At 51.7% G+C, this 16,499-nt stretch overlaps 1 protein-coding gene across 1 annotated transcript; it reads right to left on the bottom strand.

The window, feature by feature from the left end:
- Positions 1–1,334: 1,334 nt before the first annotated feature.
- Drg2 (developmentally regulated GTP binding protein 2) lies at positions 1,335–15,632 on the bottom strand. Its single transcript, XM_021176455.3, has 13 exons — positions 15,481–15,632; positions 13,322–13,482; positions 10,501–10,590; positions 9,882–9,942; positions 9,095–9,185; positions 8,584–8,656; positions 8,374–8,464; positions 7,707–7,804; positions 7,363–7,439; positions 5,800–5,888; positions 5,133–5,191; positions 2,324–2,377; positions 1,335–2,015 (listed from the first exon to the last, which is right to left on the bottom strand). The coding sequence occupies exons 1-13, from the start codon at positions 15,542–15,544 to the stop codon at positions 1,929–1,931; spliced, it is 1,095 nt and encodes a 364-aa protein (XP_021032114.1). The 5' UTR covers positions 15,545–15,632; the 3' UTR covers positions 1,335–1,928.
- Between the last annotated feature and the right edge of the window lie 867 nt (positions 15,633–16,499).

Consider the following 16,499-nt stretch of genomic DNA (forward strand, 5'->3'; position numbering starts at 1 on the left):
ACAGCATCTCCTAGGGCTGAGGCTTTCCCTGAAGCTGAGCAGGGAAAGCCCTTGCTGTGCCGCATTCCTTCCCTTGAGTCCTTAGGGAAAGGAGCTGAAACAAATAGCTACACCTTTACCTGTCCTGGTATACCCACAAATAGCTACATCTTTACCTGTCCTAGTGTACCCCACAAATAGCTACATCTTTACCTGTCCTGGTATACCCACAAATAGTTACATCTTTACCTGTCCTGGTATCCCCACAAATAGTTACATCTTTACCTGTCCTAGTGTACCCCACAAATAGCTACATCTTTACCTGTCCTAGTGTACCCCACAAATAGCTACATCTTTACCTGTCCTGGTGTACCCACAAATAGCTACATCTTTACCTGTCCTGGTGTACCCACAAATAGCTACATCTTTACCTGTCCTGGTGTACCCACAAATAGCTACATCTTTACCTGTCCTGGTGTACCCACAAATAGCTACATCTTTACCTGTCCTGGTGTAACACGCTGCCAAGGACTCACACCAGCACTCTGCCCATCTCACAGAAGACAGTGAGGCTCAGAAGGGTACCCAGTAAGGCAAGGCTAAGGTTCAGCCCTGCCGCCCCTTCTCTTCTCTCTGCAATGTCGGGGCCAGTGGCAGAAGCTCAAGGACCCAGGGTCCCTTACCTGGGTCCTGTGGCTGGCTCCCAACCTGCATGCTGTTTGTTGGGGGTCCTATGTCTGCCTCCACAGAGATGGAAAGGAGGCTCAGGCTGCCACATTGACCGCCTGGGGCCCAATGTATATTTAATGACATCTATTATTCCTGTTTTGTCTCTGGAAAGCACAAGCAGCTGACATGGGAACAAGGAACAGCCTGGAAAGCAAGCAGTAGGCTGAGCTGCAGTCTGGCTCCAGCCTTAGAGCTCTCTCCCTTCCTGGTGATTGTAGAGAAATCGGGTAATGCAGCCCAAAGCCCCACTTCTCAGGCAGCCAAGAGCACCTGTGCACTGTCTACGGAGAAGCACAGGGCCTAGCCAGCACCATCGGGGTGTCCAGTCTGCCTGAGCATCAGCTACCCTGCACTCAGAGAAGCCTTTTGCGATTCCAACAGTCTCAAGGGCGTCCTAAGGATGCCATCTACTCTGGCAGTGGATGCTGGCCTCTAGAAAGGCCATGGGGGGCAGAAGGGACCTGCAGCCTCTAGGCAGTCGTGGGCTGGGCAGATTCTGCCTTTTTCTGGTTACCCGGACCCAGGCCAGTCCCTGAGGCCCAAGCCATGCCCATTCCTTTCCAGGTTCCCTGCTGTCCCATTCCCCATTCCCACTGGACCAAGCACAGAAACACGAGTTCCCTAGGTCTGGTCTGGGAAGGAACTGCTTCCCTTTTTTCTTTTTTAATTTTATTTCAGAAAGGAGGGCAAACATAGGAGCTTAGAAGGAAATGGAGCCAGACTCAGAGGTCCCACCCAGGCAGGAGGAGGCTGCTCTGGGAAGGGCTCCAAGGGGGAGGCACTTTAGGACACTTTGGCTGGGCCCTGGCTCCCATGAGGGACAGCCCTGTGTTGGGAGGACCTATGGGAGGCGTCATCCTGAGGCCACTATGTGCTAGAGTTGCTGTCGGGAGCCTCAGGGACCCTACTTGAGCCAGGGTCAGCTTAGGTCTGGCTGGGAGGATGTGGGTAACTAAGCTCCTTGAGTGCCCGGAAGGGGCACAGGGCATGGACACAGGCTGTAGGCTGCTGAGTGAGCCTGCCACAGGTGCAGGCTTTATAGGGAATGTCCTCAGCAAAGCCCTGGTCCCCAGCCTTGCCTAGCCCAACACTGCTTCTGAAGGAGCTCATGAATCAGCCACTCAGGAATCGCTTCCTGGGGTTTATGTTTGTACTTTTCCCGTTTGTGTGTTCCACGGGGGCCGAGTTCCCGGGAGCCAAGCTGCAGGAAGGTGGCGTGACTACTTCTTCACAATCTGGATGACGTCCTCATGCTCCATAGTGTGGGTCAGGCCTACCCGCTGCGGGCTGTACTTGGTGCTGGTACCCTGATGGAAGAGGGCAGAGGGGACATGTCAGTCTCTGGGTGGCCAAGGCTGCAGGAGGACAGCGGGATGCAGGGGAAGGGGGTGAATGCCAAGGAAGTAGGAACTCCTACAGTGCAAAGTCTGTGGGCCTCGGCAGGGACGGATCTTGGAGACGGAGAGACCTACTTCCAACTCTGGTTATTCATGGGGTAGGACAGACAGACAGACACAACAGTCCCCAATGCAGAGGGGCAGTGCTGCCGCTGGGAATGTTGTGCTGAGCCTAACCCTGAGGTCTAGCCTGCCACCCAGCTCCTGCCCAGACTTACCCACACCAAGGCGTACTTGAACTGGCTGGCCAGTGACCGATGGATGCGGTGACACTATGGGACAGGAAAGTCAGGGAGATGAGGCCCTGAAACTGGGCCCTGTGCTGAGCAGCCATCCCTCATGAGGTACTTTGACAGTCCAAGCCATGAGTAAGGCAGCCATAGGCCCCATAAGCATGGTCCTTTTCTTCACCCTACCCACGCCCTGCTCTAAGCAGCTTTGAAATCACACCCAGGAACGTTTCTGCAGGTATAGCCCTCCGACTGCCTCTTCTAGACAACTGTACACATGTTCCCTTAGAAAAGGTCAGGAAGGCTTTTCTAGAACACCCACCCTGCCACTGTCTCTCAAGCCTCCCAACTCCAGCTGTGGCCTATAGCATCTTGCATATCCCATCCCATTCCTCTCCTGGACCTAGCCTACATCCCTCAGTGTTCCTGGGTGGGATGAAGGCCACATGACAACCCTGAGGGGCAGCTGGCAATCGCCCCAGAATATGGTTGCTACAGTAAGAGCACCACAGTGGAAGTGCCTGTGAACGGACCATGCGATGTCATTCCACCTCCCGGGTATGCCCAAATGTTACAGGCCCAGGCCTACAGGAATACCTCCTGAACAGATATGGTAAGTCAGCTCACTGCTAGTAGCACACACAACAACCAATTCCTAACACCCCTATCCCAAGGCCAGACAGTGAACAACTGTGGGCCTAGAGGTCAGCTCTGACCTACAAATGAGTTTTTAAGTTAGTTTGGTCAGCTCATCTTTTTTTGTTTGTTTGTTTTGTTTTTCGAGACAGGGTTTCTCTGTATAGCCCTGGATGTCCTGGAACTCATTCTGTAGACCAGGCTGGCCTCGAACTCAGAAACTCGCCTGTCTCTGCCTCCCAAGTGCTGAGCTCATTGTTTAAAAAAAAAATGTCACCAGTAGTCTAAAAACATAGTCTAGCACCCCTAATGTCCACTTGAAACCCTGACAGGGAGCGCTCCTCCCCTGCAGTTTGCCACAAGTCTTACTATGCAGTGTCTGGCAGAAGGGACAATTCTAGCAGGGCCCATTTGCACAGGTTTACCAGGAAGCTTTTGCATGACAGGGAGCCTTCCCAGTAATGCTTTAAGAGAAATGCAAGTGTGTGAGAGATGGGAAGGGCCCTCCTCAGAGTCTTCTGCTCAGCGCTCCTTGCCTATCTCAGACAAGACACCAATGCTCACCCACAGGGCCAAGGCAGGTGTATCACAAAGGCTTGGGGGTCTGTCATCCCCTGATGAGGGACTGGGGCAGAGGAGGAAGAGTTGGGCGTGCTTGCAAGTTTGGCTGCTCTTCTGGTCTCAGCGGGCATCTTGGCTGCAATGCATGCCTCAGAGCAGGGACAGGCCATTTCCTCACAGGGAAGGCTTCTCTGGGACAAAGTTCAGGCTCTGAGCAAAGGTCTAAGATCCTCTTGCACCACCACCACCCCCCCTCTTCTTTGAGGGCCTGATGCCTGTGTCCGTTCCCTTGCCTTTGCTTCTGCCCCTGGGCCCTTTTCTGACTCACACCATGTTCTCCTCCTGGTGACCTGCTCTATCACATACGGTGGGAGCCAATTTACTCTAGACAAGCAGCTTGGTCTAAGGTGGAGCATGCTCTTCCAGAAGGACCAGCACCCGTGTCTGCAGCTCACTAAACTCCCAGCAGGGGGCACTACAGCCATGGCTCCAGAATGGGCTGGAGTACTCTCAACCCTCCCTAGTCCACGGCTATGAAACCTGGGCCCAGGAGAGGTAACTAGCCTAGCTGGTACCCTGGTGGCTCAGGCTAGACTTGCCAAATGAAAGGTTGAATAAGAGTGGAATACTGGCCTGCCTACCACTGTCTTTCTAAGGACTGCAGGAATGGCTGGTTCCCTGCCCCCAGAAAACAGATCCTGAGAAATAACAGGGATGGAGGAAAATAAAACCGATGAAAAGAACTCAGGACCAAGGCTGTGTGGCTTGACTCTACTCAGGGGGTGTCAGGCAGCAATTCTGACATGGAAAGGGACTCTTAGGCCCAAAATCACAAACTCCTGACTGGGATGTTCCTTCAAATCTGTACTCAGTCTTAGTTTGGACTCCAGGACACCTTATCCCATGCCCTCCAAACTTCTTCCTGAACTACATGTGAGCAGACCACAGACCCACACATAACAGCTAAGCTCTGTGGACAGGAGCCTGAACTCTGTTAAGCTCTGGCAAGACATTTGGAGCTGATGTTCAATGAATGCATGCTGGGGCAGAAAGCAGCCACAGCCATCTGGATGTAAGCAGCTGGGGAACAAGGCAGAATAGTCAGGCCCCAGGAGCCCTTGGGGGCTGAATGGTGGCCACAGGAGGTAGTGACTCTGAGCAACAGCTCTGCCACCAGGGGAGAGGAGAAAGCTGGCCTTTCCCAGGCTTAGCTCCACACACACTAGAGAAATTGGAATATATTGTGACAGCAAGGGTGAAAAGGTGACAGTTCTCCTTCATTGACAACCAACCCTACGACATCAGGAGTGGAAAGACAAAGACTACTGCGCACTGGCACCTTTTCAGTGCCAGGTGGTCAGCTGAGCCTTATTCAGTGTGATCTTAGCCATCCTGCAGCTAGCAGTTACCCAACCCTACAGGACAGGAAGAGAGAGGTCCACCTCCTCCACCACCACCCATCTCACGGGGAGAACCTGTCTCACTGTCCAATAGGCAGGTAAGCCAAAGCAAGCCTGCTTCACCTCACTTCTCCCTATCCTGGCTGGAACAAACACAGCTCAGGCCTCATTCTGGCCATTCAAGTAGATTTTTAACTTACCACGTGTTCAACAGAGGCCCCTTTCCGGAGAATGATGGCATCTGTGAAGTCCGGTCTCTCTGTAGGGAGATGAAGGCGTGTCAACCAGTCTCTGTCTGTTCTGGATCAGCTTCCTTTATAGTGGGGCCCTGGTTTCAGAGACCTGTTCTACCTCCCAGGCCCCCAGTCTTGCTCCTTACTGTCTGGCATACCTTCAGCACAGAATCTCGTGCTATGTCATGCTGTTATCCATTGCATCACCCAGAGCGGTGCCATGGAATGTGCAGGATAAATAGGCAGGGTGAATGAATGCTGGAGCCTAGCTGGGAAGCCATAGCCCCTCCTAGCTTACAAGGGCATTACCACAAACTGCCCCACATTCAGGTAAGCAGTGTGTAGCAGGGATGGAGGCAGAGTAAGGACCCTAACAAGGGGCCTGTTTCTGTGGTGGGAGAGCCAGAGAGCAATGCTGCTGTGGCAGTCGGGACCTGGAACAGCTTCCTGACCAGCTGCCCGACAGCCAGCATCTCTGCCACATGAGCTTAGGCTGAGGTCTTCTGCCTAGAGACAAGAGCAGGGCCCATTCTAACAGACAAACTACCATGGAGACCCCTGCATGGCACAAACAGGCCGGCAGCCCTGGGAAAGCTTGGGGAGGCTCATTTCTGAGCTGTCATCCTCGACTCACGCCCTCTCTTCTTGGTGTAAATGCAGGTGAGGGCCAGGTACTCCCACAGCATCTCCAGCAGGTAGTCCAGGTTCAGCTTCATACCGCAACTGCAGGGAAAGCAGTGTCAGGCAGGCAGGGCCTGGCGCTCAGAGGCCAAGTCTCTATTGTCGGAGAGTACTAAGGCCAATGTGGCCCTGCCATCACCACTGTTAACAAGCAAGGTATCATGATGCCAGCTGTGCCTCTGGATACCTGGCATCACAACCAACAGAGCTCCACATCCTCCCATGGACCAGTCTGGCTGCATGTTACAGGAAATCCATGGCATGTTACAGGGACAGAGGCTTGCTGTGTTGGGATCATGGGCATGCTCACATTTCCCTAAAGAAAGATGGATTGCTAAAGGTCCAGGGGTACCCATAGGAAATCTCAGAATACAGAGGGTACATATATTGGCTGGTTTTGTGTGTCAACTTGACACCATCTAGAATCATCAGAGAGGAAGCCTCAGTTGAGGAAATGCCTCCACGAGATCCAGCTATAAGGCATTTTCTCAATTAGTGATCAATGGTGGTGGGCCCAGCCCACTGCGGGTAGTGCCATCCTTAGGCTAGTGCTACTGGGTTCTATAAGAAAGCAGCTGAACAAGCCAGGGGAAGCAAGTCAGTAAGCAGCACCCTTCCATGGCGCCTGCACCAGCTTCTGCCTCCAGGTTCCGGCCTGACTTCCTCCAATGGTGGATTGTCATCTGGAAGTGTAAGTCAAAATAAACCTTTTCCTTCCCAAGTTGCTTTTTGATCATGGTATTTCACTGCAGTAATGAAAACCCTAACTATGACAGAGGAACCCAGATTTTGGGACAGCCAGGCTCAGGTGGCCCTGGATGCTGTGGTAAATACAAGCAGGGAAGGGTGACCATCTCTCAGTACCAAGGATGAGTATGTCTTAGGCGGCATAAAGTATCTGGGGAACAGCAGGACAGGTGTTGCCCTATGCGGCAGCTGTAATGTCTAGGAGATGACTCTCGGCTGTCACCTGCTCCCACAAGCCAGGCCTTTAGGGAAGTCATCAGAACACTTGGTTTGATGGAGGGAGGCAGAGAAACAGACAACTTAGTACAACCCCCCTGAAAAGGAGCTCTGCAGGGTGCACAGTATCATCAGGAAGTGAGCCACTTACTGCTGGCCAGAGTCACACACCATCCACATGATAAAGGAGAGCAGGAAGTGGGACCAAGGTAGACTTCACTCACCCAGCAGCCATGGGAGCCCTGCCTGCAGCTCCTGGGCCTCAATGCTAGGCTATGTGACTCACAGGAGCCGGGGGTCCAGCTATCTTCCAAACTGAGGTGGCTTGCCGGGGCCCTATCCCTTGGGATTAGAACTCTTTAAGAGTCAGGACATGGTGATGCATGCCTTTAATCCCAGTAGTCAGGAAGTGGAGACAGGTGGATATCTGAGTTCAAGGCCAGCCTCCTCTACACAGTGAGTTCCAAGACAGTCAGAGCCATGCAGAGACTTTGTCTCAAAACAAGCAAACACTCTGAAAGGAGAGTGGGGTGGCAAGAAGCCACCTTCTTACCTTATAACTACACTGTTGGGCTTTCGAGCTAAACGGTCTACTTCTTCCATGGAGATCTGGTCGATTTTGTTATACACCTGAGATTGGATAGCAGAGGAACAGTCATGCCAGGGGCAGAGCCTTAATGATAGGTAACACCTGCCCTGGAGAAACTCCCCCTAAAAGAACCCTGGTGTCCAGCTCGCCATCCCTCTAAGACTCCAGCAGCCACGGAGGCAGGGGAGGTGATATGGGGACAGCCCTGGCTCTCAGTTCCTCTCAGCAGACTAGCAAAGTGGGTGGGTGCCATCTGGGTCACTGCACTCAGAGAAGAGCCCCGCGGCCTGGGCCACTGCACCACTTACATAGAGACAGGGCATATACACCCGGTTGCCCACAATCACATCGATGAAGTCATCTGGGGAGCAGTCTTCTCGGAAGAGTACCTCGGCGTTGAAGATTTCTGAGTAGCTCAGATTAAGGGCAAGCTGTGTACTGGCATGGTGTCCGCATGTGCCTTTTAGTGGGGGGCCAAGCAGTAAAATGCACTGGCCATGGGGACCTGCCCACAGTCTGCTTCTGAAGTTCTACAAGCTCCGAAGGCTTGAGGAACCCTCTCACCTCTATTCCCTAAACCACAAAATACAAAAACCAAACCAACAGATGACTTGAATTTTTGCTGTCAGGAGTGAGATAGCACCTGGAAGCCCAGGCTATCCCAGCAGCACCAGGTGAATGCTGGAGGTCACATCCTGCCTCTGCCTGGCCTCACTCCCTACCATCTCTTGCCTCTGGAGCCCCGCTCCATCCTCTAGCACCCACTATCAGATGCAAACACAGCCCCTGCTTCTTCTCTAAGCCAGAGAACACAGTTCTCAGGACAGTTGCCCAGGGCATTCTGTCTTTGTTCTAGCAGTCATCTGGACACCTGAACATCTAACAAGGAGTCAGGAAGCCAACTGCCAAGTATGTGGCTGGGTCCTGAGCCCTGTCAGCTGCCCCCAGGCTAGGTGGCCCTTCCTGGAAGGATACTGTATTCATGTAGGATGAGCTGCACCAGCTTCTCAGAGCATTGTGTCAGTGTGACTGTTGAGTTAAAGGAGATGCCACCACCTTTCTTGGGCTGGAACAACAGAGAGGCAGGGAAAGCTGCTGGTGAAGGGGCAGCAACATCAGTTACCCATCCCTTGTGGAGGGCCGGGCAGTTCCCAGGCTGCCCCTGGGTAGAGTGTGAGAGCATACCTTGAAATAGATGTTGGGCTTATGCTTGTTCAGGCGAATACCCACAGACTCCAGCTCCTTCTCCAGCAGGGACCTAGGCAAAGGCTGAGTGAGCCTTCACAGGCTATTTCTAAGCAAGTCACAGAGCATCCTCATGGCCTACCCAACCCTGATTGCATAGACAGAAGCCAGTTCCCTCTCCTGGCCCCTTCCCTAGCAACCCAACATCCCAAAACTGTGGTGGAGCTTCTGAAGCAGAGGCTAGACAGTGCCCTTATGGGTGCCTAGAGGAAGGCGAGGAGCTCCCAAAGGCTTTACTGCTAGAGACAGGCTTGTGTGCTGCTCTGACAGCCGGGATGGGCAACAGCCAAGGCTAGCCTGTATCCCTGTACCTGAGCCTAAGATCCCCAGTCCTAGTTAGACACCACCTAGTGGAGAGGACATTTAGACTGAGTGGTGGCTAGGTTAGACACTGTTGAGCCAGAAATACATGGGACTAGCCCTGTGGGTTCGCCTGCCCTGCTGTACAGACCTCTGCACATCTCCCTTGGTGGCATCCAGCATCATGACGACGACATCAGCTGTGCGTGCTACAGCAATCACCTGCCGGCCACGGCCTCGTCCTGCACAGGTAGAGGGAAGGCTATGTCTCAATATGGCATAGGCAAGAGGTAGGACAATGTGATTATGCAGCCTGAAACACCTTAGACTCCAGTCCCTTCCAGACCCTCATCATTCCAGTTATATTCTGCTCTGTGCTATGATTTTTCTTTGCATTGGGGAAATCCATGAGGTGTTTAATTCAAGGAGTCTGATTTAGTTTATGTTCTTTGAGACAAGGTTCACTTATGTAGCCTAAGCTGGTCTTGAACTCATGATTTTCCTGCCTCTGCCTCCTGAGTGCTAGGAATGCAGGTGAGTACCACCTTAGCTCAGCTAAGACTGGTTCTAGAAGTCAGCACCTTGAATGGAATGGCAGGGTAACCTTCATTACCCTGGGGAGGTCACAGGGAATGACAATGGCCTCTCCCGTCCTACACTAGGCCCAGCCAAGCCTCATGAACACTTGTTCATTTACTCCTTAACACTGCTGTGAATTTGGGGTGACGATGCCCACTGTGAAGATAAGCATTCAACCCCGGGATCAAGATCACCAAGTGAATATGACACCAGCATCTGAATTGTATAGCCTGTCCTGTCTGGAAAACAAGGGTATCAGGACTAGGGGGTCCACAGGTGGTCTCCATGACAGCCCCATCCATTTTCAACACTCAGAAACAGAACTCCAACCTGCCTCCCATGCCCTACCCTGCTCCCACCTTGTGCTGCTCCTTCAATGATTCCAGGAAGGTCCAAGAGCTGGATGTTGGCACCTTTGTACTGGGAAACAGAAGAGAAGGGTGAGGTAAGGCTAGGCTACTGTAGCCAGGAGCCTGCCTAGGCCTACGCACCTACAAGGGGCCCACAGCTGGTGCCAACTATGGCCAAGTCAGGGCCCCATCACTTCAGCCTGGCATAGGCTAGCATCTAAGAGCTAGAGATGCCAGGGAAGGCCCACAGAACACATTGCCATGTAATCAATAAATCAGCTCATATGGAGACACAAGGCTGCAACGCCTGATACCCAGGCAAGCAAGGCTGAAGTCTGAGGCTATACAGAGGGGTAAAGAAGCAGCCAGGCAGCAGCCAGGGGCTGGAGCCGGATGTGCAGAGGGCAAAGAACAGAGGGGCACCAAGCAGAGCTGCCATACGCCGGCCTGATCTACTGGGACAAGTGAGGGTTCTAGGTCAGCCAGGTACTTCTCAGGTCCCCAGAAGGGCCAGTACTGCAGGGTATCCCCACATAGGACAGCTACCTCAGATGCTTATATAAGGAGCACTTGACAAATGCAAACACAAGCACCCCTCTTTCACGCAGGCCTGGCACAGTCTACTTACTTCAATGACCCCAGGGATGCATGTCAGGGTGGTAAACTCGTAGGATGCAGCTTCGCTGGCTGTAGAGGTCATCAGACTCAAGAAGGTGGACTGGGCAAGAGAAAGAAAAGAAAGGCCACTGCCCAAAGGAGTCTTAACTCAGTTTCCTGGGCAAGCCTCTGTGAGTGGACAGAGTAGGAGCCCTCCTTGACCTTAGACTGGGGACTTGGCCGAGTGTACAGAGTAACTGTTCAGACAGAGCATGGTCTCTAGCCCACAAACACGGACTGGCACCAGAGTCCATGGTCTTTGGAGGCCTCACAACTGTCTCAGGTAAGGGACCTGGCTCCCAAGCTCTCCCCGCCTGTTTCAGGAGCCTTTCTCCGGCTCTCCTGTCCTAGTGAGCCTAGAATTCTGAGCTTGCCGCTGCTCTGGGGCTGTACAGGGAGCTGCACATAGAGTAGCTGGTGCTGAGAGCGCTGGCTGCCACCATGCCCAGCGATGATGCTGGAGGCAACCTTTGGGCACATTCCCAATCCTAGATCAGATGGGCCACCCTGTAAGACAGGACTCATTAGGGGCATACTTTCTTTTGAGGACACACTAATTATAGAGGGGGAAACAAAACAAATAAAATATGCCTAGCCTATAGCAAGTACCCAAGATCAGCTGCTGTGTCTCATGCCCTCTGGCGTGCTGCTGTGGGATGGGCAGCCTCCTGTGCCCATCTTTGCTCTGATATATTATGCATATACCAGTGAACCTGCTAAGAAGTAAGCCAGTGCCTTAGTCTTGGTTTCCACAACCATTCCCCCCAAAAGGAAACCAGGCCTCCTTGGAGAAATGGCAGATCCTAGACTAGGGCAGGAAGCAGATCAGATCAGACAGGCCTCTGGAGCGAGGTTTGGCTGGAGGGACACATGGTGGGATTGTGCTGAAGCAGGCAGTTCCAAAGCTAGGACTGCACCGAAACATCAAGGTCATCATGAGGCTGGGACTGTGGCTCAGGGGCACAAGGTCACTATGCCCAGGACTGAAAGGGGGTGTGGAGTTGGGGCTGGAGCTGAATCAGTAAAGTGTTTGCTCCCCTAGCACTCGTGTAAAGAACCTAGGAGTGGTCCCATAATCTCCACCGGGGAGGTGGAGGCAGGGGGAGTTCCTAGGATTGGGTCAGAAAGCCTGGTCTACTTGACAAGGTCTAGGCCAGCAAGAAATCTTTCTTAAAAATCAAGGTGGAGGGGCTAGAGAGATGGCTCAGCAGTTAAGGGCACTGGCTGCTTTTCCAGAGGTCCTGAATCCATTGGCAGCAACCACATGGTGGCTCACAACCATCTATGTGATCTGATGCCCTCATCTGGCATAGAGGTGTACATGCAGACAGAGTACTCAGAGATATAAATAAATCTTAAAAAAAAAAAACAAAAAAAAACCCAACAAAAAAAAAACCTCCACAAAAACAAAAACCAAGGTGGAGAGCCTGAGAAATGACACTGGATATTGTCCTAGCCTCCACACCTATACATATACACGTGCACAAACACCCTCAAACACATGTACCCATACACATGTGAATATGAGAAAAATAAAACTAAAAATCAGGGCTAGATAAGGTGAGGCACACCTTTAATCTTAGCACTCAGGAGGCAGACACAGGTAGATCACTGTGAGTTTGTGTGAGTTTGAGGCCAGCCTGATTTACAGAGCCAATTCCAGCCCCTGCAGAGCTACACAGTGAGACACGGGCCTTGAACCAAAACAAAAAGTAAAAATCAAAGTATGCTGGGGCTGCCTAGAATCAGGGGGACAGGGCAGGTGAATATGGTGAGGGAAGCCAGGTTAGTAGGGAGAAGTTAAAGGAGCTATGAATCCAAGCATGGACACAGACAACAGCTTGCCCTTGATGCATGGGTTGTAACAAGGGGGTTTCCTCGGGTAACAGTGTTACCAATAAAGAAACAGTTATCAGGACTCTGGCAACTCGGCAACAACAACAAAACCCAAGCTCATTCTAGCATTAAAACCTATTGTCTCTCAAGAGGCTCAGCAGATACAAAGTATCTGCCACCAAGCCTGAGAGTTGAGTTCTATCCTATGGACCCATAAGGTAGAAGGAAAGAACTGACTCTTTGAAGTTCTCTGACCTCCAGGGTGGCACGTATTTGAAATTTATTAAAACCTTGTCTGCCCTGGCAACGATGCTTACTTAATCATACCACATGAAATGTGAGTCAAGATAGGACATTAAACTGAACCACTTTCCAGAAGAAACTTTCTAGAAGACTCCACAGTGACATCATCACTTCATTTGTAGCCAGTCTGTGTGCTAGCTCTGAGGCCCAACTTCTCTTGACTCTCATCACCTCCGCTCTTCATCACCTTCTCACTCGGGCAGATAGCCCAGCTCTCCCAACGTCTACAGGCAGGCTTCCCCTGAAGGGCCTCTCTCAGCAAGCTCCCTCACATCAGTTAGGTCCTCTGATACACCAACCACTCACTAGAGAAGCCTTCAGCTACCCAGACATGTCTTGAAGGACCTTGGACTTCCTTGGAGCTTAAAACCAACTAAGTGACACCTGAATTTGCTCAGATTGTCTTTTCTGAGAGGAAGCATGTGCAGGTAGGGTTGGGCATCCCAGTATCGGGCCCAATGCCCAGCACAAGGTACACACTGTGTGCCACTGGCTCAATTGGAAGGCCAACTATTCCTGCTAAGGAGCAGAAAGAGTAGCCTCTAAGTTAGGGCGATAGGGAGGTAAGACTTTGAGGGGAGGTAGGGATGGGCATGCCATAGGTAGGTGACCCTCTATTGTTCTCCCCAAGGTCCACACAGACCATCACTGACCTTACCCACAGAGGGAAAGCCAATCAGTGCCACACGGGCATCACCTGACTTCATGACATCAAAGCCTTCTCCTTTGGATGAGGCGGATTTGGATGGTTCCAGGAGCTGGGCCCGATACTTGGCCAGTTTTGCTTTCAGCAGGCCCAGGTGGTACTCGGTGGCTGGAGGATGTAAAACAAGACAGGAACAAGTGTCAGGGTCTCTACCTGGAGGGTCAGGTGGGGACCCACATAGGGCCAAGTGCTGAGAACATCAAGACAACAATCACCTCAAGGAGACCTCAAAGGTCCCCCTGGTACCTCACTTGTATCTCAGCATCCTAAGGAGCACGGATAGATAGCACTAATGGTACCTGGGGCAGATGGAAGGTCACAGGGCTGCTCTCTGCTCACTCTGAAGCTTTACTCTCTCCTGGGAGCTGCCCTAAAGATCACGAGCCAATACTGAACAGCGGGAAAGTTCCTAAATTCCTGACTTGTCACATCCCAAAGACGTCCAGAGAAAACCTGGGTCAGGCTTGAAGGCCTCAGGTCTGCCCTACTTCTCTATGGACACAGGGCACTTTCTGTGGTGCTGGAATTCCATGGGTGCACCACTTCATGGAAGAAGGAGACACTGTGGCATACACAAATTTGCCATGCTGAGATCAGCCCCTGAGGGAATCCAGGAGGCCACACAGCCTCCCTGCACTCATCCCATCACTGTGGCCCCAGGCAGAGGATGGGTACCTTGTGCTTAGTTCTGACTTTATGTATCCTGACATCACCCAGCACTCATAGAGGGAAAACAGACTGTTTCACTGTACACCTGTCCCTTTTCCTCCTTTATAGTATTGTCATGCTGGCAGTGGTGGCACACCCCTTTAATCCCAGCACTTGAGAGGCAGAGGCAGGTGGATTTCTGTGTTCAAGGCCAGCCTGGTCTACAGAGTAAGTTCAAGGACGGCCAGGGCTACACAGAGAAACCCTGTCTCGAAAAACCAAAAACCAAACCAAAGCAAAAAAAGTATTGTTAGGATTACCATACTGCTTCCAAATTCTGGGGGAACATGGGTTAAGTTACTGAGAAGGAATTCTGTTTCAGGTCTTACCAAATCTGCATGATAGCAGAGATATAGTTGAGACTGAGAATGAGGACCTCAGCTGTCCTGCCCCAACTCCTTCCACCCTTCTCGGACTTTTTTTTTTTTTTTATTTTTTGAGACAGGGTTTCTCCATATAGCCTGGCTGTCCTGGAACTCACTTTGTTGACCAGGCTGGCCTCGAACTCAGAAATCCGCCTGCCTCTGCCTCCCAAGTACTGGGATTAAAGGCGTGCGCCACCACGCCTGGCTCTTCTCTGACTTTATCCTTGCCTCAGGAACTATGAACCTGCTGTTGCCTGAATTTAAATCAGATCAATCCCACCCTGCCATTACTGCCTGGAAAAGTCACTTAGCCTTGTGCATCCGTTTATTGTGTGCAAAACAGGAAGAACAGCAGCACTAACTCCTTCACCACATTTCTTCAAGACTCGGGAAAGCACCAAGGCCAGACACTGCTTGGCAGTCCCACCTCTCCACTGATCCCCAACCCTCACAGTTTGATGCTTCCTTGGCGTTGTGTATTTGCGGTGGTTTACTTTAAATATTAGGTGATCACTCTGGCAAGGGCTTTGCACATGTGAAACACAACAGAGCGGGTGTTATCCCTATCCACAGATGAGGACATTGGGTCGCCAAAAACTGACATGACTTTACAAGGTTACATAGCAAGAACGTAGTGGACAAATTCTCCAGTCCTTACTTCCTTGACACTACCTCGCTGGCGCCTGCCTGTCCGCCGGGACAAGCTGTTTTGTGAGATGTCTTCTCTTGCCCTTCTCAGCATGAAGGCCCAGCTGCCAGGACCCTAGGGGAAAATCTCCGACACTGCCTTTCTGGGTCACGGGCTTATTGTGCGCGCTGAGGTTTCTCTACTTGAACACTGAGTCCAGCACAGATCAGATCTCTCAAGAACCCTGAAATCACATCGGTGAATGTGCCCGCTCCCGCCTCACGCACGCCTCGGCACTTCCCCGGTGTTTCTCCGGCCTCGGAGGTGGCTCCAGTTGTCCTCTCATTTTACAGACAAGAAAAACAAGGAGGGTAGAAAGGCAGACCCCTCCGATCCCGCCCTTACCCTTGTTCTTCTGAGTCCGAGCGATCTCCTTCTCGATCTCCGAGATTTTCTCCAAGATCCCCATAGTTGCAGCTTCGGCGGAGATTCACGCTGCCTGTAGCTTACAGCGCTGAGCGCTCACGTCTAATGCCGGAGGCAAAGCAGTCAGAACCAGGAAGCGCACCAAGAATGGAGTCCTCTCGAGCTCCCGGTGCTGCGAGATTCGGAGTCCGGGCACACCACGTGGAGAGCAGATACCATCGGTTCCTACCTCGTCCAGCTGCGATGAGCAGCCCGGTCTTGACTTAGGTTCGTTAGGACCAGACCCACAACAACGAATTTGCAAAGCAGAGGGGGAATCTCTTTACTCTTTGATAGTGACAGAAAAGGAGATGGGCAAAAAGTCTTAAGGCTCCCATTTTGTAAAGGCGGTAAAAGAGTCTTGGGGTCTAGCCTGCTGGAGTAACCTTTAATCCCAGTACTCAGGAGGCAGAAACAGGAGGATTGCTGCGAATTTGAAGTCAGCTGGGTTGCACAGCTAGTATCAGTGTCAGATAGTATAAAGCAAATGAAAAGTTCAAAACTGGGCTCAGCGGTTAAGAGCACTTAATGCCAGCTTTAACGTGGGGTATTGTTTTTTGTTTTTAATTTTTAAATTAGATGTATTCATTTTATGTGTGTTTTGCTTGCGTGTATGTACGTACACCATGTGCATGTGCCAGTGGAGCTCAGAACAGGGCACCAGATCTCCTAAAAGTATAGTTTCAGACGGTGGTGAACAACCACGTGGGTTCTGGGAATCGAACATGTCTGTTTCAAGAACAGAGTGCATGGGGTCACCAGTCTCTCTTGCATTGCAGTTTCCAAATAGGGATTGCAAATTACGGCTGTTAAATGACAGTGCCAAGATAGAATGAAGCTCTGGCTGTGAACTCCAAGTCTACTCACCCTCATGGTAATGCAGTAGATGTGTATGCTGTTTCTGCAAGGTAGTGCGATTTAAGTGTGGTAGGTTTTTATGATGTTTTGGGTGGGTATCA

The sequence above is a fragment of the Mus caroli genome, unplaced genomic scaffold, assembly GCF_978045245.1.
Source record: "Mus caroli unplaced genomic scaffold, Mus_caroli_1 scaffold_13, whole genome shotgun sequence".
NCBI lineage: Eukaryota > Metazoa > Chordata > Mammalia > Rodentia > Muridae > Mus > Mus caroli.